The 26,196-nt window shown below is 42.9% G+C and overlaps 1 protein-coding gene across 6 annotated transcripts in view; it reads right to left on the bottom strand.

Annotated features, from left to right (window-relative positions):
• AGK (acylglycerol kinase) overlaps positions 1–26,196 on the bottom strand; it is a 105,042-nt gene that overhangs the window by 64,591 nt on the left and 14,255 nt on the right. For 2 of the 6 annotated variants that reach the window (XM_027574880.2, XM_027574886.2), the window contains exons 1-2: positions 11,313–11,379; positions 8,219–8,336 (exon numbers count right to left, since the gene is read on the bottom strand). In XM_027574880.2, coding sequence (XP_027430681.1) covers positions 8,219–8,319 — 101 coding nt within the window. In that variant the 5' untranslated portion in view covers positions 8,320–8,336; positions 11,313–11,379. Of the gene's footprint in view, positions 1–8,218; positions 8,337–8,586; positions 8,714–10,873; positions 11,161–11,312; positions 11,380–26,196 lie in introns of those variants that run through there. The other 4 variants (XM_027574883.2, XM_027574882.2, XM_027574884.2 and 1 more) reach the window with 4 other exon arrangements.

Below are 26,196 nucleotides of genomic sequence, written 5' to 3'. Positions count from 1 at the left end.
AGAAACTATGTTCACCGGTCTTAGAAATCAAAATCAAGTAACTTAAAATTCTCTAAGTATAAGATATTAACAATTATTATATGCTTATCATCTAGATACTACTGAGCAATATAAAGGAATGACCTACAGATAAATCCAACAGCATGAACGAATCTCAAAGCCATTAGGCTGAGAGGAAGAAGCCTTACAAAAAGGAATGCATATGGGGCGCCTGGGTGGCTCAGTTATGGGTCGGCCTTTGGCTCAGGTCATGATCTCAGGGTCCTGGGATCAAGCCCCGTGTCGGGCTCTCTGCCCAGTGGAGAGCCCGCTTTTCCTTCTCCCTCTGCCTCTCCCCCCACTCATGTGTGCACGCTCTATCTCAATAAGATCTTATTTAAAAAAAATAGAATACATATTATTCCATGTATATAAAGTTCTAGAACTAAGAAAAATGAATCTATGGTGGGGGGAAAAAAAAATCAGCACAATGGCTACCTCAGGAGGCAGGGGACAGAGACTGACCATGAAGGGACATGAAGAAAACACCCGGAGTGCTGGCAGCATTCTGTATCTTGCTAGGAATCTCGGTGACACAGGTATACACACCTGACAAAACTCAGCCAACGTATGCTTAAGATCTGTATATTTCATTGTACGTTAACTTTATAACAAAGGGAAAAAAACACTAGAAGCAAATCCTGAACTCTAATTACTGATATGCATCTTCAAGTATTTAGGTGGAAGTACACAAACACCTACAAATTACTTTGAAATGCATCAAAAAGTAAGACAGGGAAGGATGGAGAGATGGACAGAACACGTAAGCAAATACAGTAAAATCTAGAATCCAAGTAATAGATAGGCAGGTGCTTACTGTAAAATTCTTTCAATTTTGCTGTAAGTTTCAATATTTTCAGAGAATTTAGGAAAAATATACACATCTATTTATTACAAACAGGTAAGGAAGCTAAAAAGGGAAAGGCAGGGTGAAAGGGAGAGAACAGTAAGCAAAAAGGAAGTCTGACAAAGCTATGAACAAAGACATCCACAGAACACAGAGCAACAATCAACGACACTCAGGAAGTTTTGAAATGAGCATCTTGGTCCCTGGGCAGCATGTTCAGTTTTCACCACTAATGTATAATAAATGCTAATAAATGTGTTCTAAGGGCTTTATTCTTTTGGAGCAGTTAAAACTGCAACAGGAACATAAGCACAGAGTTCTGATGAAGTTATATGAAAGGCAGTGGAAAGGTGGTGTGTGGGACACCTGGGTGGCTCGGTTTGTAAGCGTCTGCCTTCGGCTCAGGTCATGATCCCAGGATCCTGGGATCAGGCCCGGGGAGCCCGCTTCTCCCTCCTCCCCCTTCCCCCCTGCTCATGCTCTCTTGCACTCTAATAAATAAATAAAACCTTAAAAAAAAAAAAAAACAACATAGTGTGTGTCATTAATACAGTGGAACTTACACACTAAAGTGAGCACTGCTCTCCAAAGTTTGTCACTAGCAAAGAAGAGACATGGGATTTCGAGTATGATTTACCTGGGTCCAAATCCCACAAGTTACTAATTTCTCTGAGCCTCAATTTCCTAATCTAGATATGGAAATCTTACTACCTCTCTCACAGGGGGATTCTGAGGATTCACAGAGACCACACACATGGAAATAACTAATCCAGCCCCCGGGGTAAAGAGTAATTATTCAACACACTGTTGAATAACTATTGTTTTTCTTTCCTCTTCATCTAATGCCACCCCTATGACACATTTTTTGAGTTACTGGCCAGGTGAAGAAGAGTAAAAGTGTTTGTGTGGAGGGTGGGAAGAACACATGCAAAGGTAAAGAGAAAGATAACAGGGGGCGCCTGGGTGGCTCAGTCGTTAAGCATCTGCCTTCAGCTCAGGTCATGATCCCAGGGTCCTGGGATCGAGCCCCGCATCGGGCTCCCTGCTCTGCGGGAGACCTGCTTCTCCCTCTCCCACTCCCCCTGCTTGTGTTCCCTCTCTCGCTGTATCTCTCTCTGTCAAATAAATAAATAAAATCTTTAAAAAAAAAAAAAAGGATAACAGAACAGGCCGCCTTTTAGCGACCTCTGGAATACAGAGGCAATGGGCAATGGAGGTGGGACGGGAAGGGACCAGGAAGAGACTAGAGAGAAAGACCAGGGCAGAATCACAAAGGGCCTTCTGTGCCAGACTGAAGAATTGGGTCTTTGTCCTCTAGGCAGCGCAGAGCCATTTACAGGTCATCTGCAGAAGGACGACATGATCTGAGTTCTGTTCTGGAAAGAATTTTCTGATGGCTGATCGTGCGATGTAACTCCAGGACCGCTATTTGCAGACAACGTCAAGAGAAGCAAGATAAGGACTAGAACAATATTATGACTCCAAAATCTATATCCCATACTTGAAAACAGTAGTGGGGTTATGATCACCTCAGCAGTGTGTGGAATGAGCATATCGGAACCTAGGAGAGTCCAACATCAAAGGGATGAGCAGAGCAAGAAGATACCCTCCAGATAACTAAAAAAGATGTAGTCAAAGAGAATCAAATGTGACAGAAATGGATTGAAAAGTATCCACTGAACTTGACAACCAAGAAGCTATTAATGACCTTGTCAAGAACAGGTTCAATCAAATGATGAACTAGAAATCAAATTTTACTAAGCTTATTCTTAAGTGAAGGTAGAGATTGCAGAGGTGAGGTATGCTTTCAAGAACGGCAAAAATGGAAGGAGAGAGCCAGGGCAGTAAATAAATGAAAATACAAAGTTGCGAGAGGACATGTTCAAGCCACAAGGAGTTTGACAAGTAGGAGGGAAAAGTAGGAAGGGGGAGATTAAAGATGAAGTGAGGGAGGGGATAACCAACGAGGAGGAACATGATTTAGATCAGCACTGGAGGGTGGGCCTTGGGCAGGAGGATGGTGACCTCAGCCAAGGAGACAGAAGGAAGAATATAAATGTGTATGCAGCGGGGCAGGGAAGAAAGAACGTTTGAGATCTGGAGGAAAGGTAGTTGGCTGGGTAAGGAGAGATGGGGAGAGAGTCCCAGGAGTGTTCCATGTGTGAAGGCCCTCCAAGGCCCCCTGAAACAGAACTTCATGGAAAGTGAACTTCTTCCAAAGTGATGTGAACATTCCACAGGCTGAAGTGTAGAGGTGGGGAGGCTGCAGATGGACGCACATGGGGCCAAGTCACACAGAGTTGAGTCTAAAAGGAACAGCAGTCTGCACTTCTTAAAAGAGCCCTGTGGCAGGGGTGGGGAAAGCAGATAAGCAACAGGCAAGAGCGGATGCGAGGAGAGAACAGTTAGGATACACTTAGTAAGAACCCAGGCCAGGGATGACGGTACGGTGGTGCTGAAGGGGAGCAGGCAGAAGAAATCAAACACATTCGGAGATTTAGGAGGGGCAAAATTCGCTTAGAACGCACGGCCTGAATGTGGGAAAGGAGGATCAAGGACCAACAGGGGATGATGTTCACGTTTCTAGTTTGGGAAGCTGGAAAATGGTGAGTGGTACCAATCACGGAGAAGAGCAGGTGTGGCAAGAAAGAGGTGATTCTCAGTTGCTAAGCGTGAGGCACCGGTGAAGCGCGCAAGGGGACAAGCAGGTGAACGCATATATAGGTCTGGAGCTCCAAAGAGGTCTTCATGGAAATGAATCCGGGATTTGCCTACAACAGCTGGAAACCGCAGGCACTGTGAGTAGTGGAGATGACACAGGGAGAGGACAGAATGTGAGAAGACAGCCTGTGGCAGAGTCCTAGACAACCACCTCCCTCGGGCATGAGTGGAGGGGAGGAGCACGCGATGAGAGCAACGAACACCCAGACATCGAGGAGGAAGAACAGGAGCCAGTGAAAAAAAAGTACTTCAAGGACAGTCAACGGTGTCTAAAGCCGAGCTGTCAAAAAGAATGAGAAATAAAACTGGTGAGAATAATTCTACCAAAGACAGGATAGGACAGAGAATGAGTAGGAGGTTGGGAAAGAGACAAAACCTATTCAAACGGCTTAACTGTGAAGAGGAGGCGGAATGAGAGATTGAAAAGGCAGGGAGGACATGTGAAAAGTGCAGCTGAGAAGTGTCTGATGTGTTGGATTGAGAAATTAGGATAGGAAAAAAGTGAAGAAAGCAGGGAAGAGTGATAGATTTGGAAGGAACTGGAGGGCCCGAGGGATAAGAGTCTTGGTAATACTGAAAAAGAGGCCTAAGGTCAGAAAACGAATAATGGCAGACTGAAATGAGAGACTGGGACACCGGAGCTCCAGATTTCAGAAGTGGAATAGGGGCAAGTGATGATAAGGTTCTCAGCCACCAAGGGCAGAAGGAGCTGCAGGAGTGTGGAGTAGCAGTGAAAGTCCCGGGAGTAGATGAAATCAGGGAAAGTGAAGGACAGGCTCTTACGTGAGTCATCCACATCTAGACTCAGGGCACTCAGGAAGACCACAAGACTCAGATGGAAAGGGACACTGGTAAACCAGGCACTGAATCCTAAAGTAGAGGAGATCCCAGAAAGCTAGGAGGTTTACAGTTACATGATATAGCCAGATAGGAGCCTCAAAGGAAAAGAGATGTTTAGAAGAAGATGGAAGATTAATGGTTTGGAATAGGTACTGAGGAGTTAAGAGAAGGCCAGCCCCACCTTACAACCCATTTGAAGGGCCAAGGCAGCTCCTATTCAAGAGAGCCGCAGGTTAAGATTATCTCAGGGAAGAAACTAGATTAATATGAAAGAAGAACATGAAGACTGTCATGCAGAAAGGTTGGGGATATACAGATAAAAGAGAGAAGATATTAAAAGAAACTATCTGAACATAACCAAAGGCCACATATGTAAAGCCCAGAGCTGACACCATACTCAACAGTTAGAAACAAAGCTTTTTCTCAAAGATCAAGAACAAGGCAATATCTTGCCACTTCTATTCAACATGGTTTTGGAAGTTCTAGCCAGAGCAATTAGGCAAGAGAAAGAAATCAAAGGCATCTAAATTGGAAAGGAATAGAAATTATCTCTGTTTGCGGATGACATCTAAAGATTCCACACAGCAACAAACTGTTAGAACAAATTTAGCAAAGTTGCAGAATACAAAATCAGCACATAAAAATCCATTGTTTTTATACATTAACAATGAACAATCCACAAAGGAAATTAAGAAAATAATCCCATTTACAATAGCACCACAAAATAAAGTATTTTGGAATAAACTTAACCCAAGAAGGTGAAGGACTTATATACTAAAAACCGCGAAACACTGCTAAATTTAGAGACACCAATAAACGCACGTTCGTGGAATGGAAGACTTAATATCACAAAAATGTCCATACTACCCCAAATGAGCTACAGATTTAATGCAATCCCTGTCAAAAATCTCAGTGGCATTTTTTGCAGAAACAGGGAAAAAAAAAAAAACAACCCTAAATTCATATGGAACACAAGGGACCCCAATTAGCCAAAATAATCTTGAAAAAGAACCAAGTTGGAGGCCTCATACTTCCTAATTTCAAAACATATTACAAAGCTTCAAAGCTGGTGGTATTGGCATGAACGTACAGACCAACAGAATAGAGAACGAGTGATTTAGTAAATACCTGACATTTATGATCAACTGATTTTAGACAAGGACACCAAGACCACACAATGGGGAAAGGGCCAAAATGGATTAGAGACCTAAATATAAGACCTAAAACTATAAAACTCCTAGAAGAAAACACAGGGGGAAAGCTTCATAACATTGGATTTGGCAGTGATTTCTCAGGAACAAAAATAAAAATAGACAAATGGGATTACATCAAACTTAAAAGCTTCTGGGCATCAAAGGACATCATCAACAGAGTGAAAAGGCAACCTATGGAACGGGAGAAAATATCTGCAAATCATGCAAACCATCTCATAATAGGTTAAAGAAGTCCTACAATTTAACAAAAACAACAACAAAAAAACAAGGAACGTGGTTTTTAAAAACGGGCAAAGAATTTGAACAGACATTTCTCCAAAGATAAACAAATGGTGTCTAAACATTTGAAAAGATGTGCAACATCACTAATCATTAGGGAAATGCAAATCAAAACCAGAAGATGCTGTATCATACCCATTACAATGGCCACCATCAAAACAAAACAAAAACAAAAACAAAATAACAAGTGGTGGTGAGGATGTGGAGAAACTGGAAGCCTCCTGCAGTTGGAGGGACTGTAAAATGGTGCAGCCACTACGGAAAACAGTGTAGTGCTTCCTCAAAAACTTAGAACTACCCTGTGACCCAGCAATCCCACTTCTGGGTATATACCCAAAAGAACTGAAAACAAGATCTAGAAGACATATCTGCACACCCATATTCACTGTAGTAGCATTACTCAAAACAGCCAAGAGATGGAAGCAACCCAAACGTTCATCAACAATGAACGGATGGAGAAAATGTGGTTATATACACACATATAACAAAATATTATTCAGCCTTTAAAAAGAAGGAAAGCCTGCCATGTGCTACAATGTTAATGAACCTTAAGAACATCATGCTAAGAAAAATACGCCAGTCACAGAAGACAAATACTGTATGATGCCACTTATCCGAGGTACCTGAAGTAGTAAAACTAAAAGAAACAGAAAGTGGAATGGTGGTTGCCAGGGGCTGGGGGCGGGGAGAGGAAATGGGGAGTTGTGTTTAAAAGGTATAGAGTTTCAGTTTTGTAAGATGAAAAAATTCTAGAGCTCTGTTGCACAACAATGTGGGAATATACTTAACACTCCTGACTGTACACTTAAAAATGGCTAAGGTGACAAATTATGTTATGTGTTTTCTACTACAATTTTAAAACAAAAAGACCACATAGTACTACAGAACACAGGAGAAAAATTTGAGAAAAGGAAGAGCAACAGGAAAATAAGGGTTTCCATTCTGAATGTACCCTTGAATGTCAAGGGTGGAGACAGAGCAAGAGGAGGCCTCCAGGCTCTGACAGCATTTCTGTTCAAGCTGTTTCAGATCTAATTAATTATTAGGGTATCTATAAGACATCCTGAAGAGGGTACACGGTTATTTCCGCAAATTTTCACCTAGTAGCAGAAATGGGCAGTGATCCCCAGGGTGTGGGAGGTTCTTCCTGCTTGCATTAGCTGTGGCCTGGACTGGGGGCTCCTGCAAAGGGAATCCTAGTTCCCACGTGGCAGGACGTGTAAGGACTCAAGGGTGGTTAGAAAAGGGAGAAAAGGCACACATTATATGTTTCATATTCCATTTGTCAAAACATTCTCTCCACCTATTTTTTATATATATGATACAAATTTTAAGGTTCTCAGGTCTGTTCTTTACACGCTAATAGAATTCAAGCACTGAGCCTTGAGAATACTTAGGGGGGGAAAGGGGGACATGTTCCCTTTAATCTACAGCTGCCAAAAAACTCGACACCATGTTGCATCCTAAGATTATCTCTGACAGGGGCAAAGATGAACTGAGACAGTTCATCAAAAGTATCAGTACAAGAATCTCCTTTCCACTGTGGAGACTTCCTTTACAAAAGCTGTTTTCTGTTTAACAAACCAGTCATTTAAGACACCTGGATGGAGGCAGGGTGTTGTTAAATACTCAAGATGTAACCCTTAATCCCCAAAAGAAGGCAATTTAATTGGCTTTTAGTTATTTATATAATTTTTACACAAAAATCTTATTACCATGTTAAACCAGAAGGGAGCTCTAGCACTTTCTTCTCCCTTCATGCCTGGAGGCAGCTAATAAAACCATGGCTATTGAATTCCTTATTCAAACAAAAGGTGTGAAAGTCTTTGTCTCATTTAAATTAATCCGGGCTAATGGGATAAATGTGGAAAAGTCACAGGGGTTGGAACAAGCAATTTCAGTCAGGGTCCAACAGCAGCAGTGATAACAGAAGAGACTGTAGTAAGAAACTGAAGGAATAAAATTGCAAGGAGACATAGGAGGTCAATCCCAGTCTACTAAGAACGTGGGAGTGGACTTCCCTCTCAATCTCCTCAGCTTCTCACTACTATAGTCTATTATGTCTACTGTCAGCCAGTGTTAATAGCACTGCTAGCTACAGTTTTCCAGAACTGGTTACAACAAGAAGCCTTTGTCTTTGTAGTTTGCACATTTTATTTTTACACCACAATGTTTTACAGAGATGAGCATAGCTGAGCAAGATCTTGACCTTAGGCCGTTTTTTTAGATGGTTTTGTTGTTGGAGGTAAAGGCGGAGTGGGGGCTGTTAGATATTTACCAGTGTTTTCCATACAGCCAATGGCCTCCCCATGTCAGCAGGCAGATCCCAGCCGTTGTTTTCTTCCAATGATTTCTAAGCGTTTTAAAGAACACGGTCATCTTCTCCTCAGGATTTGCTAGGTTAATAGAGGCAGAAAAAGAAAAAGGTAAGTACCCCAGCTCACTGTGTAGAGGCCCCCTGACTGCCTTCCATCCACCCGTCATGTTTTCCTTCCCTCGTTCCTGTTCCTTCTTGCCCCTTCTCTGACCTCTTCCCAACTGCTCCCTTCCAGGCTCATCAACTTCATCTTCTCACCGCCCACCTGCCCTTCTTCTTTCTTTCTTCACTTCCTTCTACCTAAACTCACTTCTTCCCTCTCTGCTCACCTGAACCTCACTGTATTAGAAGTGGAGAAGTGCAGAGAAGGGAATTCCAGGCTTCCTGCTTTTTCTTTCTCCCTACATTCACTATACCACTGTTTAAGAGTATTTGTCTATTATATATAAAGGACTCAACAATAAATACGTACTATAAAGCGCTTATTCAAAACAGAGGAAAACACTAGCCCCTCAATAGGAAAATAAGCAGAGAATGTGCACAGAAAATTCAAAGGGCAAATGCAAATGGCTGTGTGAAAGAGTTCAACTTCCTAGGTAATCGAAAACATGCAAATTACAAAGAATTAGCACTATTCACCTCTAACACTAGTAAATTTTTACATGGTCATATTCACTAATGACAAAATGAAAGGAGACAGACACACTCATGCACTCCTGTAAGCACAGTAAATTCACACAACTTTACTGAAAAACCAAGTGACAATATGGATCCCTATTCTGTTTGTTTTCTTCACAGCACTTATCATTTGGTGATCCTTATTTGCTAATTTGTTTATGAGCTTATCCCACTGGAATGTCAACTCCACAAGAGTAAGGACTTTGTTCTGGTCACTGCTGTATCCCCAGTGCCTAAAATAAGATCTGGCACATAATAGCCATTCAACAGCTACCTGCTGAATGTCATAGGGTTCAGGACATACTACCCCAAAATATGGCAACTTAGCATATTGAGTATTTTAAGCTAAAGGAGGTTGAGACAATGGCAGAAGCAGGAAGGTCCCTCTGACCTCCCCACCTGACCCTTCTTCCCTGAAACAGGTCATAAAACCCTCATCTACGAAGTGCCCTCCCTAAACCCAGAAGAAAGGAGCATCATCTCTGAAGACAAAGGGATGCCAAGAAGAATCCTAATAAACAGGCCTTGCTAAGTTTCCCGTTTACTTTGATTTCCTCATACTCAACCTAGCATATTCCTTCACGACTGTCCACCCTTCATCAAACCTAATTTTTTATTCACTTGAGGAGAAACCAAGAAAGGTTTGTACTTAGGCAACTAATTGAATAAGGCTTTCGATCGTTAGATTTGGAGTGTAGGTTTGTGGAGAAAGGTAGCATGTGCAGTTGAGATAGTGAGTTTGAGATGCCTGGGGGATATCCAAGGGGACATTCAAATGATCAGTGGGTGTCTGGATCTAGCAGTTTGAAGCTAGGAGAAATTGGGTAGAAGATACAGATTTAGGACCCGTCAGTGTGAAGGAGGTCAAGTTTGAGTGCGCATAAAAATCACCCAAGGCAAGGGCAGAAGGGGGGAAAAACGCCAGTACTGTTAGAGAACAATCTGAGAGTCAATACAAGTCTGTTTACAGGCCATCCATGATCCAGTGAACTCCCTTTTTGTCACAAAACAGGGATTCGTGCATAAAAACGTGGAAACACACAGGCGATCTAGTGTGAAATGAGCAGTGGTGCAAGGATCCTGAGGCCTAGATTCCAGAGTCGCTTTATCACGTCCTGACAGTGAGAACCTGGGTAAGTCACTTGGCCTCTACCTCTCTTTCCCTGTCAAATGAGAACACACCACCTGCTCTGATTAACTCGGCTGGCTGTAAAAACCACATCTGATGAGGTTGTGAATGCACATTACTCATTAGTAAGATGAGGATACAACACCTGCTCTGATTAAGTCATTTGGCTAAAAAGATCACATCTGAAAGAACTGTGAATGCACTTTGTAAATTTTTCTGGACTTAAGTTGTCATGACAATGGGCAATATATGAGCCAACAATGCACATTCCTTCTAACTACCCAACAGAATTCGTATTCGTCAATCTCAGTTAAGGTCTAAATTTTATATGTTCAAATTAACATCTCTCCTCTGTAAAGCAGGTTGGCCGGCTGGTTGGTTGGTACTGTTTTATTTGGTGGTTTTTTTTTTTTTTATATACATACTTTTTTTTTTTAAAGATTTTATTTATTTATTTGAGAGAGAGAATGAGAGATAGAGAGCACGAGAGGGAAGAGGGTCAGAGGGAGAAGCAGACTCCCTGCCGAGCAGGGAGCCCGATGTGGGACTCGATCCCGGGACTCCAGGATCATGACCTGAGCCGAAGGCAGTCGCTTAACCAACTGAGCCACCCAGGCGCCCTTATATACATACTTTTAAGATTTTATTTATTTATTCAATTGACAGAGAGAGAGAGAGAGACAGCGAGAGAGGGAACACAAGCAGGGGGCCCGGGGGAGGGAGAAGCAGGCTTCCCGCCGAGCAGGGGGCCCGGGTTTTGTTTTATTTTAAAGAACTCCCAAATTCTAATTGTACTGGGCCCTCCTCACCTGTAAGGTGGGGATTTTCTCACTAGACTGTGAACCCCTCACGGGTAGGCGCTGTCTATGCATCTCTAGCAAACACAACGTAGTAAAGCACCTAGAATGAATGAACCCATCAATCCACCAATCGATCAAAAACGATTCTCCCCGTTCCGCAAACGAGCCGAAGCCCAAAGGGGAAAAGTGAGTAAGGGTCACGCAAGGCAGCAACAGCTCTGGTCCCAGAACCCAGGCCAGCTGGCTCGCAGAGTGACAGCCGGGACCCCGCCATCCCGCGGGGCCCCGGCTCCCACCCTCCGGACGCCCGGCCCCCGCAGCCCCCGAGGGTCTCCCCGCCCCCCGGCCCGGGGGGTTCCGCGGCTCCATCCCGCGCCCCGGAACCCCCCGCCCAGCCCCATCCCAAGGCCCCGCGCTCCTCTCCCCGCCGCGGCCCCGCGCCACTCACCCAGGCCGCTCCCGCTCACCGCCCTGCCTTCCTGTGTGCTCCCTCAAGCTTCCCCCGCGCTTTTAAGGGAAACCGCGCCGCCGCCCTCGGGTTCCGCTGCGCCTTCCGACGCGCGGGGGCCGCCGCCTGGGGGCCGCCGCCTGGGGGCCGCCTGCGTTTCTCCTTCGCTCCTTGATTCAATCGTGCGTCCCTTCGCCCATCCGCTTGTCGCTAAACAGTATTTGAGGGGAAGCCTACCAAGGCAAACACTGTTTTAGGACCTGGCACTAAATCGGAAAAATAAATGAACCGGCAAATTCAGATCATAAGTACGAAAGAAAGAAAGAAACGACGAACCGCATGATATAAAGGGAGCGAGCGGGAGAGAACTAGTCTACATCGGGCAGTCCAAGTTAGCCTTTCCGTGTAAGGGGCACCTGATGTGAAGGAGAGGCTGCAGGTCCGGCAAAGACCCCGGGCAAGCGAGCGCCTGGCGGAGGGAACAGCCAGTGCGAAAGCTCTGAAGCCTGAGGCCGTTTGGCAGGTGGGGGGCAGGGTGGGCGAGACTAAGGAGTCGACTGGGCGGTGAAGCTGGGGAGGTGGGCAGACAGGCCGTGGTCCGGAAGGAGTTTGCACGTCGTACCGACTGGGATGGGAAGGCATTGAGGGGATTCAGCCAGGGGTATGATGTGATCTGGTTCTGTGGTCGCGGTGCAGTGAGTAAATTCTAGAGAGCAAGAGAGCTACAGAGAAGCCAGGGCCCATGCTGACCACCAGGCAGCAGTTTTTTTTGTTTTTTGTTTTTTATTTATTTATTTGAGAGAGAGAGAGAGAGAGAGAGAGACAGCATGAGAGGGGAGAAGCAGACTCCCCGCTGAGCCGGGAGCCCGATGCGGGATTCGATTCCAGGACTCCGGGATCATGACCCGAGCCGAAGGCAGTCGCCCAACCAACTGAGCCACCCAGGCACCCCCACCAGGCAGCAGTTCTAATTCCGTCCTCCAACCCCCAGGACCTCTCCCCTCCCCCACCCCCACATTAGTGTGGGGACTAAACCAGTCAATCCAGGTTTCTTACCTTCTTCCTTTCGTCATTCCATCAACCAGCTTTGCGGAATGTGGAGTATGTGCTCGGCACTGGGGCTTGCTCGTGTACCGCACCTCTCATGGTTCCTGCCTCCATAGAGCTTGCATTCTAAATTCCCCGTTTGATACATATAGACTGTCTTCCGCTACATGTACGTTTTAGGAAACATGAGGACATCCAGAAAGGTGGTGCAGTAAAGTATACTCTGCCAGCTTCTAATCCTTACTGGGCCACGTTAGATCATGTGAACTTGCTGGCCCTCTCTCCCGAGGCTGTCTGTAAATTGGGGGAGTGAGAAGATCATCATAAAACACATCTTCTAGCTATAAAATGTTGTAACATTGAAGGTATGGGAGACAGTTATTTTCACTTCTCTTTTCCCAACTATTTAGAACATTTGCGTTTGAAAATGAATTGCTGAACTGCGTCCCTGTAAGGCTAGAAAAATCTGGGACTACAGGCCTGATGGTCCAATGCACAGACTAAGCTTTAGGGCTTCCGCAAAACAGTGGTTTCCAAAAATGAGAAAAGTTCTGCTTGGATAAACGTACCATGATTTTCCAGTCAGAAAATCTAGAAAGAAGTTTTTTTCTTAAAACTTAGGAGAGGAAAACTTGATTCTGAGTTGGAGCCATGGGCTGTTGGAAAGATCAGGCATCACAAGGCAGATGCCCAGAAAGCCTATGAAGAAGGGCGGCGGGTCTCTACCACCTGGGAGAAAACCATACCCCTGGAGAGAGGCAGCCCCTCCATGGAGGGCAAACACAGACATGCACAGCATCACAGGCCTCACTTAGGACCATCCCTAATTGAAAAGTGCTCCTGGGGGCGTTGGGGAATATTTGTAAGTTTACGTTCTTTCTTTAATACGGTGTCTTCGATTCACTGTGGCCAGTACGGTGGTGAAAGGGGATGGTGATGTCAGCCTGTTGTGTTCCCAGCAGAGAAATCTGGAAACAACTCCCAGGTTTCTGCATGGATTATGAAACTAGAAAAGATGAGACATCTCCACGGAATAAAAACCTCAGAATTACATACGCAAAAGAGGAGTGGAGGAGGGGGCGGGGCATGGCAGGTCTCTGAAAGAGACCTTGTGTTCTCTCTTTAAATTTCATGCTTGTATAGATAGAAAGAGGGGGGCCTATGACTCACATGTCACCTACAAACGGGAAATATCTGCATCCAAATAGGACTAAGTCATAAATTAGTCATAAATTCATCTTCCAGGAGTTAACTGCACCCATTACAGGACACGTATTTACTGACATTTTAATGCATTGTCGTAGTATCCCGTTTAGTTTTGAAGTTATATAACTCATGCTATTAATATTTTCCCTGTAGTAAGGCTACCGTTGGCCCTTTGGTTAAGCTAACGATTGTCCCCTCGAATCGTTTCCAGAGGGACACTGCCCCCTCACTCCCATCCTATGAGGGATTATAGTGAAAGCCACATCTTAAGCATGTAGCTTGTAAATGTGTAAGGACAGGACACACATGATGCTCAAACATGGAAACTTCTCAAACGCTCTTTTCAGGCATTATTTACCAGCATCGAGTGTTGTACATGGAGATATACCACCTGTTGTCCCAGCTGCTGGGAGTGGTCCCCTCCAGGGACAGACTCCAATGCAATGAGTCATCTTCACCAATGTCACACCCTTCTGGAGGTGGCCCACATCCAGGGACTGATCTAGGAGGGAGTTCAAAAGCTCGGTCATTTGGCCCAAAGCAAAACGTCTCTGGGAGCCCCATAGCTCTTCATGGGGTCAGCCGAGCCTGTCGGATACAACCTAGCTCCGCTTTTCCCTCTGCCCAGGCTTGTGTCCTTCTCTCCTTCACCAAAAGTGGTGGTGCTAAACACCAAACACTGTAGTAGAGAGAATAATAACCCCCTAAAGATGTCCTTAACCCCTGGAATCTATTAATACTTTGCAGGGGTGATTAAGTTAAGGCTCTTGAGATGAGAAGATTATCCTGGATTATCCAGGTGGGTCCAATGTAATCACAAACCTTTTAAGAAGGAGACCAGAAATCAGAGAGGCGGGCAGTAAATGTGAAAATGGTAAATAATTTATAGGTTATGGGTAATATTTGGGAAATCTGGGTGAAGAGTATACTGCCAGGAGGGGGTTTACGATACTCATAGTTTACGATACTCATAGTAATCCCTCCTCCAGTGCCAGGGATTGGATTAAAAATGGAACATGTAGCTCTGTTTAGATAAAGGGCCTTAAGGACAAGCCTGCTGAGAGATCTCAGGAAAGGTTTCATTCTCCTGAAAAGGGGAGAATTCAAGAAAGGCGATGAGCCTTACAAACATTATGGTCGTTATTCTTGGTGAAATAAGCCAGTCACAAAAGACCACATACTGTGTGATTCCGTTTCCACGAAACATCCAGAACTAGCAAATACGGAGAGATGGAGAGTGGAGTAGAGGTTGCCCAGGGCTGGGGTCGGGGATGGTTGGGGAGAAATGGAAGATGATTGCTAATGGATATGAGATTGGTTTTGGGGATGAAATGTGCTACAGTTGGTTGGGGTGACAGCTGCAGGACTCGAGGAAGACAGTAAGGGGACAATTGCATGGTACGGGAACTATATTGCAACACAGCTGCAATGAGAATCAAAGTGATGGTTTTCACTTTCTCCCTCAGGTAAGATCATACATGTACATAATACCCAAAATTGCTGAGGTGTTGAAGCTGAAGGGATTCCATCTTAGAAAGGCTCCGACTAGGGCACCTGGGTGGCTCAGTCATTAAGCATCTGCCTCCGGCTCAGGTCACGATCCCAGAGTCCTGGGATCGAGTCCCTCATCAGGCTCCCTGCTCTGTGGGGAGCCTGCTTCTCCCTCTCCCACTCCTCCTACTTGTGTTCCCTCTCTCTCTATCAAATAAATAAATAAAAATCTAAAAAAGAAAAGAAAGGCTCCATCTCTGCTGTTTTTCTGCTAAGCCCCATTTACTCACGTTCTGTATTTGCTTCTGAATAAGTCAAAGAAGCTATGTTTCCACTTCAAGGAGGAAACAAGAAAGGTAACCATTTCTAGTTCTGCCCTAGTCCTCCAAACACCTGATAACACCTAAGAAGAGTGAGATCCTGACCACGTTCCAGGACATTAGCTTCAGACCAACCTCTGCTGATGCTGGCATCAATACCCCTACCTTTGGTAATTTATAACACCTATTATTCACCCGTCACCTGCCTTTGATCAGACCCTACCCTGGATTCTTAAAGGAACATATACCCTAGACCCCTTTGCAATATAAACCCCTAATCCCAGGCGATGACGAGACTCATTCTCCTTTGCTTTCTGAGTTTCCCCGTGACTCTGTCTGCTATCCTTTACCAGTCACTCACACTATTCAATAAACTCAGTTTTCACTTTTTCCAGCTTACGTTTGATTTCTGTCCTGCATGAAGCCAAGAACCGTCTTGGCTGGTCCTACAGGACCTTCCTCCGGGAGCTCAGAGCCAGCCTGCCTGCATCACCGCCACAACCCGTGTTCAGCCATGAAGGGAACCAGTTTGGGCCAACGCCAACTTACAGAGGATGGGAGGGAAAAGACAAAGAACCTGGGTCCTCGATGACATCATTGAGCCACATGGTTGTACTGTGCCTGGAGCTTGCTCAAACTCTGGACATCCTATTACAGGAAATAACACGTTCCCTTATTGTGTAAGCAAGTTAAGAGTCAGGGTTTTCTGTTTCTTGAAGCCAAGAGCACTGAACTGGTAAACTGCAAGCCACAGGCTATTGGTGGTTAGAAGACACAGTAAAGACAGTCTTTTTAAAAGATGTTAAGTTTTTATGAGGAGTACAGGTGAAAGTAAATGGCAGATACTACTGATAACAATAGTATGTCTAACCTTTTATTGAGCCTAAAATCATTCTCCAGTCATTCCCCTGGACCTGTGCCATGCTTGTTGTCGATAGATTTACTAACAAGAAAAGAGTTAAAGGTTCAGAAAAACTGTTATAATGCTCATCCCTACGAATAGCCTTATACGTAGCATCTCAGATGAAATCTGCCTGTGGGAATAGGTGCTCCCCAGTCAGAACTTCTATCAGAGAAAATTATGTATGAATTCTTTTAACATTCATTTTTGGTTTGTTTACTTATTTTATGCATACAGACTCCTCTTCAGACTACTTTGTTTCCCCTAAGAAAAAGTACAAAATGGTGTTCTTGTGGTATTTATACTTAAAATTTCTTCCCTGTTGTGACCTTTACTATCCACTGCATTTACTACAACCAGATTGGAGACATGTAAATGAGGCCTTTTAAGAAACCAGCAGGTTCCTAGGAGAGAGAATATCTTCCACAATGTAACACAAGATTTTATAAGACCCTCTGTAATGCCCATTCTCGCCCGTGATCTATATGGGCCCTGCCTTCTTCTGAATGTGACTTCTCTTATTAACGTGTCTCCTTGTCATCCTTTGCCACCTACCCCTCCTCATGACATCTGGCCCTGGCTGGCACTTTCGAGCTGCCTGTTTAATTTAATATAGCAGTGAAAAGCAACAAAGGTGTGGTCCCCACTAATTGCATCAAACCAGGTGTCTGGTTTTGTTCTGCAAAACCCAGTCTCCCAGAGTAACTCAATGCTAAGTATTCTGGAACAAGAAGGGGGTAATTCTACCTATAATTCATCTTGAGTCAATTTATTTAAGACTTTACATTTTAGAGCAGTTTTAAGTTTAAATTGGGGAGGAAGGTAGATTTTCCACCTATGCTTCTGCCCCTACACTTGCCCAACCTCCTACAATATCAACACTTCTCACCAGAGTGGTACATTTGTTACAATTGCTGAACTTATGCTGATATATCATAATCACCCGAAGTCACAGTTTACCCTACAGTTCACTCTTGGTGCTGTACATCTTATGAGTTTAAAGAAAGTATAATGACATATTTCCATCATTTTAATATTGTACAGAGTAATCCCACTGCCCTAAAAATCCTCCGTGTTCTGCCCCTTTCTCTCTCCCCACTCCCACCCTGGCAACCACTGATTGTTTTGTATTCATAGTTTCACCTTTTCCAGAATGTCATCTAATTGGAGTCATACATTATGTAGGCTTTTCAAATAGGCTTCTTTCACCTTGGAATATGCATTTAAAGTTTCTCCATGTCTTTTCATGGCTTGATAGCTCATTTCTTTTCAGCACCAAATAATACTCCATTGTCTGGGTGTATCAGAGTTTATTTATCTGTTCACCTACTAAAGGACATCTTGTTTGCTTCCAAGTTTTGTGCAATTATGAGTAAATCTGCTATAAACATGTGTGTGCAGGTTTTTGTGTGGACATAAGTCTTCAACTTCTTTGAGTCAATACCAAGAAGCATGATTGCTGGCTCATACGGCAAGAATAGGTTTAGTTTTGTAAGAAACCACCAAACTGTCTTCCAGAGTGGACATAACAGTTTGCATTCCTACCAGCAGTATATGAGAGTTCCCATTGCTCCACATTTGGTGGTGTCCAGTGTTCCAGAGTTGGGCCATTTTAATAGATGTGTAGTGGTATCTCGTTGTTTTAATTTGCATTTCCCTGATGACATGTGATGTGGAGCATCTTTCATGTGCTTGTTTGCTGTCTGTGTATTTTTTGGTGAGGTGTCTGTAAAGGTTTTTAGCCTATTTTTAAAATCAGGTTGTTTTCTTCTTGTTGAGTTTTAAGAGCTCTTTGATTATTTTGAATAGTCATCCATTACCAGATATGCCTTTTGCAAATGTCTTCTCCCAGGTTTTGGCTTGCCTTCTAATTCTCTTGACACTGCCTCTTGCACAAAATAATTTTTTCATTTTAATAAAGACCAGCTTATCAACTTTTTTCTTTCAGGGATCATGTTTAGTGTTGTATCTGAAGAGACATCACCATACCCATGATCATCTAGGTGTTCTCCTGTGTTACCATTAGGAGTTTTATAGTTTTGTAGCTTATGTTTAGGTCTACGATCCATTTTGTTTTTGGGGGTGTTTTGTTTTGTTTTCGGTTTTTTTTTTAGGATTTTATATATTTATTTGACACACAGAGAGAGAGCCAGAGAGACAAGTGGGGGAAACAGCAGAGGGAGACGGAGAAGCAGACTCCCCACTGAGCAAGGAGCCTAACGTGGGGCTCGATCCCAGGACCCTGAGATCATGACCTGAGCCAAAGGCAGATGCCCAACCAACTGAGCCACCCAGGCGTCCCCTATGATCCATTTTGAAGTAACCGCTGTGAAGAGTATAAGGTCTGTGTCAAGATTTTTTTTTTTTTTTGCACTTGGATGTCCAGTTGTTCCAGCCCCATTTGTTGAAGAGACAACTGTTCTTCACTGTACTGTCTTTGCTCCTTTTCAAAGATCCGTTCATTATATTTATGTGTCTCTATTTCTGGGCTATTTTGTTCCATTGATCTGTCTATTTTTCCCCAATACCACAGTGTCTTGATTACTGTAGCTTTATTGTAAGTCTTAAGGTTGGGTAGCATCTGTCCTCCAACTCTGTTCTTTTCCCTCAATATTTTGTTAGCTATTTTGGGGTCTTTGCCTCTCTGATTAAACTTCAGAATCAGTTTGTCAATATCCATAAACTAACTGGTTGGGATTTTGATTGGGATCATAATGAATCTATGGACAAAATTGGGAGGAACCAACATCTTGACAATATTGAGTCTTTCTATCCATGAACATGGAACATTTCTCCATTTATTTAATTCTTCTTTTATTTCATTCATCAGAGAGGCAAAATATAAAATAGAGTTAACAGGCATGCAAGAGAGCATGAGAAGATCCCATAACCATCTAGTGGTATCCCCAGAAGGAGAGAATAGAGAATAGGAAGAAGCAGTATTCAAAAATACTGGCAGATATAGCAGACAGAAACTGTACAACACTAAAGGCAAAATCCTAAAAGCACCCAAAGGAAGAGGAAGGCAAAGGAAATTAAATGAAAATGTCTAAACATGGGTGAAGGTTGCATCCTTGTTCTGCCACTAGTCTCTAACTTGTAGCAGTGATTATAACCTGCCCCTCCGCTACCCATTCCACACTTTCTCACCTTAAGCCAGGCTTCTGCTGGTTAAAATTTTAAGAGGGAAATCAAATCTTCATTCCTGGGGGACTGAGTTCAAGGTCCTGCCTGGATAGAGATGCAGTATTCCCTCATTAACATTTGCCCTTAGACCTGGCAATATAAAGAAGTGTTCAGGGATCCCCTGGATTTCATGCATATAACTCCCTGCTCTCATTGTATAGCGACAACTTTGCTTGCCCTTGAAAATTGGGCAAAAGTCTCTCACCAGGAAGGACAGATCGTTTGCTTAAGTCCCCTGATGACCCTTTTCCATCTCCACTTTATGTGGGCTTGGCTACAAGCTGAGTCACTGGGACTCAGCCAGCTCAATAAAGAATGCAAGATCTGGCATTGGGTGTAGACTCCACTAGCTGAGCTCCAAATCCTAGTTATTTCCCTAGTAAAGATGCTCCCTTTGTCACATAGTAGACCAGATGTTCCTGTCCCTCTCCCAACTTCCCTAGAAATATGGAAAGTAGGAGGGACAGGATTTCACTATTGGAGGACTTCCCATGGTATGCCCAGCTGTGCCTAAACTAAGCACATCAATACGGAATAATGAGAGTTTGTGGGATCATATAACACACACTCTTTTCCTTCTCCTTCTCTTCCCTTCTTCTTTTGCTGCTGCTGTTACATTTCTCTCCATAGACCTTCCTTTACACCTTCAATAGTATTTGCATGAGGCACTGTGTGTTTGCCTATGTGTGCACATGCTCATCCATGCCCCTTGCACATTGCTATCTTAACCTGGGTTCTACAAAGGCAGAGGCTGAGGCTGAGAGCTAATGCATTGTTACTTTTTAAGACATGATTCCCAGGGAGGAGGAAGATGAGAAGGAACAGGGAAGTGAGGCAGCAAAAGCTGGCCACTTTTAAGTGGACCTATTGTTTCATCCAATGGGACTGTCTTCCAAAAATCCACATCAACTAAGTCTCCTGTGAAGGAGAAGTAGGGGAAGGATCTATCCCCCGGCTCTTGCCTTCCACCATCAGGCTGTTAACTTCCTGCAGGGTGTGGGAATGTGTAGGCATGGGTGCTGAGCAGGCTCTCACAATAATATCAACAAGGAAACCAGGGATATCTCTATCCCTCAAGAGCCTGAGGCCCACACCCAAGATGGGTGCATTCTGGCTGTGCCTCTCCAAAGTCAGTCAGAGCACATGCAAAGCTGGTTGCCACAGTGGAACAAGAGAGAGTTGGGGTCATTAGACATGAACTGATGGGTAGGATGTGTCGGATACACTGGCTTAAAGCATAAACCTGATTGTTGCCTGTTTACCCAGTGACCTCATGAGATATAATACCCAGTTGGTAGTCCAAGCTTCAAATCCATTAAAAATATTATCCTCTTGGTACCAGCATTTCTATTTTGGATATTAAGTTTTTCACACAATGGGGACACGGAAGTAAACATTTTAGAAGGAGGTCACTGGGTATTTGTGAGATGTGCTACTCCAAATTCTACTACTTGATTCCCTGACTCATGTGTTCTGGCTAAAGGAAGAATAGCATCATATATTGTGCTGGTTCAAAGAATATTCTCAATCTTGCAAGCAGCACTCCTTATTGAAAGTGCTTACTTAACCAGCTAGAGGCACAAGCGAATTTCAGTAGACCATTCCACGATTCTCTAAGACCAGCTGCTTCCGGGTGTTGGGTACATGATAAGACCAGTGATTCTCATGGGCTATAACCCATTATCTAACTTGGATTCTTTGGTTAGAAGCAATGTTGTGCAGGACACCATGACCATTTTTAAGGCCTCTGGTAAGTCCCCAGACAGTGGTTCTGGCAAGGCATGAGAGGCAAGGGAAAATAAAAGCAAATCTGTGGATCCTTCACAGGGTCTTGCTCTGAGCTCCATTCAACATCCTTATCTGCCCCTAGGCCCTGGGGCACTAGATCTGCTAGGTCTTAATGGCTGAAGGACCCAGTTGATGGTACCAGAGCAGCAAAGGAGGTTTCTCATGCTCTGAACCCACTCAAACCTGATAGCTTTTCATTCACCCGTGAAGTGGGCCATTGCAGAACACACAAATCTCATAATTGTTGCCTCAAAAATATGTGCCTTCTTGTGGTAGAGGCCCCAGCACCCTTCCTTCACTGTGATAGCATTAATGGAGTGTACCAGCCAATACGATGTCTTTGGATTAGAGTAGCAGGGAAAGTCTCTTATCCTCAGTGGTGGCATAGCATAATTCTAGGTGACCATAGACCACAATATTTTTTAAATCCTTTTTAATTAATGTGTGATATTGCAACATTTGGATGCATCACTGTTTAACATCCCTTCATTGTTAAAAGATAGGGCTTTAAAAAAGGTTTTAACTAAAAAACAAATGAAGATCTTTGAAGTCATTTATGATGGCATTCCTAGGGTTAATTTTTACAACTGGAATCAGAGGAAATATATTGGAGGTTCCAGATGCATATTCCCAAACTGTTTTATTAAAAACTTATAGCCAGGATGCCTAGATGGCTCAGTCATTTAAGTGTCTGACTCTTGATTGCAATTCAGGTCATGATCTCAGGGTGGTGAGATCAAGCCCTGCAATCAGGCTCCATGCTCAGCAGGGAGTCTGCTTGAGATTCTCTCCCTCTTCCTCTCTCGGGTCCCCACTCGCACTCTCTCTCTCTCTCTCTCAAATAAATAAATAAATAAAATCTTTAAAATAAAATAAAAACATAGCCAATTTATATTCCCATTATCTGTTTGGAATAGCACTTTCACCATGATTAATGTTTTCCCCCAATTTCTACTTATTTAATTGTTGGGAAAATGGCATTTCATGTTTTTTCAAATATTTCTTTGATTATGAGTAAAAAATGCTTTTTAAGCCATCAGGCCATTTTTATTTTCTCTTCCATAAAATATTTGCTATGTGTTTTACTTATATTTTTATATTTTCCCAACATGTCTTCTATGCTTATTTTTATTTTTAAAATTCTCTAACTTTATCTAAATGATCAAAATATCACATTTTAGAAAGATATTATAGTAACTGGATTCTACTGAAATTTTAATGCTTTTCTCATCAGTTTGATACATGCTCTTTATGGATTTTGGATGGTAATCCTTTGATTTGTTTGTTGCAAACATTTTCCTGGTTTATTTGCCTTTGTGCTTGCTTTATGATATCTTTGGTTTATGATATCTTTGATGTGAAAAACAAAACAAAAACTTTGAACTTTATGTGGATGAATCTTAGTCCTAGAGAGCCCTCTAATGATTAGAAATTCACATACATATTCATTTTCTATGGTTTCATTTTCTTATTTCTTATAAAATAAAAAAATTCACCCATAACTATGTTTCTGAATCAAAATGTACCAAAATCTTTCCAACTTCAAGGTCTCCACTGCAGCCCCTCATCACCTTGTTCCCACTCATTCTCCTCCCCCAAGCCTAATGGTTACTTCACCCAACAGACCTCCCCTGCATCATCTGTCTAAATCAGGTTCCTCCTGCTACATTCACCCATAGCTCCCGTGTCCTTTATGGAATTCATAATAATCTGCAATTATATATTTAGTTGTGTGGTTATTTAATGCCTGACCCTTCTTCCCACCACAGTGTTCTAAATTCTGTAAGGCAGTGACAACATTCTTCTTTTTCCTGCAGAGTACCCACATCCATGGTAATATGTATATATTACCTGGCATAAAAATTATATATATATAATATTACCTGGCATAAAATACATATTAAGGATTGAATGAAACATGAACTTCCTCCATTCTCTGCCATCCCGCATACTAAATTACAGGCATATTTACTCAAACAATACCACACACCACCCTCCTCCACCATAAGCTCTGGGAGAGAACGTTCCCTCTTCCCATCCAAGGCTCTTGCACCCACCTATGCTTTGCACAGCACCTCTTCTTCCTCTTTGAGAAACGTGCCTCATCAGCAATCTTCTCTCTGCAGTATTTTCTGCCTCCGTCTCCACTGTCCTTCCCTCTTAGCATATACATCTACTCAAAACCCACCCACTTCAACATAGAAATATACCAAAACCTACTCCTTCTGATCTTCCAATTTCCTGCTACATATAATTTACCAATGACAAAATGCACCCATTTTAAGTGTACAGATTGGTGGCTTTTGATGACTGTACATACTCCTGTACTGGCCATGATGGAAATATAGAACGTTTCCATCACCACCCCAGTGTCTTCTCACCCTTCCTAGCCAACTTTCTCATGCCCCTAATCCACCCCAGCAGCAAGCAGCCACGACTCTGCTTTCTGCCACTGTAAATGACATCTCTCTCTTTTAGAGTTTCATACAAATGGAATTACCCAGTAGTCACCTTCTGTCCCTGGTTTCTTTCTCTCAACACAGTGTCTTTAAGATTCATCCACATTGTTGGGTGTCTAAGCAGTTTATTCCCTTCCTGCTGGTGGTAGCCAACTCTCGGGGTCTATTGTGATTTGTTTTTCCACTCACCCATTGACAGATGTTTGGGTCATTTTAAAGTTTGGGTTATTATGAATAAAGCTGCATTTAACATTTGTATGCAAGTCTTTGTGTAGACTATTGTTTATGTTTTCATTTCTCAAGGGTAAATGCATAGAAATGGAATAGCTGAGTTGTATGATAAGTATATATTTAATTTTTTAAGAAGTTACCAAATTATTTTCCAAAGTGGTTGTACCATCTCACATCCCCACCAGCAGTGTATGAGAGGTCCAGTGGCTCCACGTACTCAACAACATTTGGTATGTCAGTTTTTAAATTGTAGACATCCTACTGGATCCAACTGTCTATTATATATCTTTTCACGTGAAGCATCTATTTAAATATTTTGCTCAGGGGCGCCTGGGTGATTCAGTCGTTAAGCGTCTGCCTTAGGCTCAGGTCATGATCCCAGGGTCCTGGGATCGAGTCCCGCATTGGGCTCCCTGCTGAGCTGGGAGTCTGCTTCTCCCTCTGACCCTCCCCCCTCTCATGCTCTATCTCATTCTCTCTTGCAAATAAATAAATAAATAAAATATTTAAAAAAAAAAGAATGATCATAGGGTTGCCTGGCCGGCTCAGTCAGTAGAGAATGCGACTCTTGATCTTGAGGCCATTAGGTTTGAGCCCCATGTTGTGGATAAACCTTACTTAAAAAAAAAAAAAGGAAAAATAAAAAGAATGATCATACCTAAAGTTGATCATAGATGCCCTTCATCAGTTTAAAAGCATTCCCTGCATTTCCTAGTTTTATGAGAGTTTTTGCCATGAATAGTTGTTGCATTTTTTTCAAATGCTTTTTCTGCATCTGTTCATCTGTGCCTCCTGTCCTAGATTTGGGACTGGGATGAGAGCCCAGTCTGGGTAGCACTGAATCCACTGGCAGGCGCTGAATGACATGGGAAAACAGAATAAGCACGTTTGGGGTTAGAGAGACAGACAATCTTTGATACCCTTTTCCTCAGATCTCTCCAAAGCTAATTGAAATTTTCCAGTTAGAGATTTATTTATTCCAATTGCAAATACTCCTGAAGCACTAAGGACTGATAATATAATCAATGTGAATTTGATCAGATTGTCCCCCCAACATTAAACTGACAAAACGCTGAGAAAATGAGAATGGATGTCAGAGGTCACTTTGAAGCCCAGTGCGTGTGGAGGTGGGCAGGTTAAGAGAGACCAACAGAGGTACAAGACAAGGTGGAAGATGTCACAGATGCCACAGAAAGGAGCTGAAGTGATACCACAGCATAGATAATTTTATATCTTCATGGAGAACCATGGAGATCATCACCATGCCACTGAGCTCCTGCTTTCCTACATTCTTTCTTGAACAAATAAGGTCACAAACAAGAATTTTAAAATAAAATTATGCCTTAAGCTGTTTTTGGCAAATAAACCCAGAACCTACCTTGAAAGACTGAATCCTCCTTCAGTTGGCAACTACCTCTCAAGTCCATATCTCCCCAGTCAGAGTCTCTAGCCTGCGCTGCTCATGGTATGTTTATAGAGCTCTATTTCAGAAGGAAGTTAATAGTTACACACACATACCAAACAACAACAACAAAACAATGATGCCATGAGCTTGGGAATCACTAGGCTAACCATGTGTCTATATTAGAATTCAATAGAACCTCTGACAGACCAATGAGCATGCAAATTTCCCAAGGGTGATATAGGAGATAGTGTTTTATGTGTTGTTTAAGCGGGGAATAAAACTTCACTTCTTGGTTTCAATTCTGGTAGAGTCAAGAGCTTTGGTAGAAATACTACTATAGCCTTCAAGACAGGAAACTCAGGTTCAATGTCCAGCTCCTCTGTCTGGTTGTTATGCCACTGTGGGTGCTTATTTAAGATGTCTGAATCTCTGTCTCATTGTCAATATAAAGATAATTCTCTAACTTACCTATAGGGCTAGTCATGAAGATAAAATGGGTTATTGAATGTGCTATCACCGACTCAGTATCTAATGCCAAATACATGTGTGTTCTTTCAATTCCAAACCACATGCTCTTAAAGAAAATGCAGATTTAAAAATCCATTGTGAATTACATTAATTAGATTTTAAATGTTACATATAGCAATGAACCAAACATTTTATAACCAATAAAAGGGATATGGATTGACATTATATGTAAGATGTTTAATGTATATAACAGATGTAAAAATGTCATCTACATTATAAGAAATGTCAGGAATTCTAGCTTCTGCGTGAGGGACAGAGTAACCCAAGCCTTTAGGAGAACAGTTTGTGAGTATAAAATAGAATAAAGACTGACCCGTTTGTA

This window comes from Zalophus californianus, chromosome 12, assembly GCF_009762305.2.
Source record: "Zalophus californianus isolate mZalCal1 chromosome 12, mZalCal1.pri.v2, whole genome shotgun sequence".
Taxonomy (NCBI): domain Eukaryota; kingdom Metazoa; phylum Chordata; class Mammalia; order Carnivora; family Otariidae; genus Zalophus; species Zalophus californianus.
The sequence above is the reverse complement of the archived record's forward strand: the minus strand, read 5'-3'. Positions and strand labels throughout refer to the sequence as shown.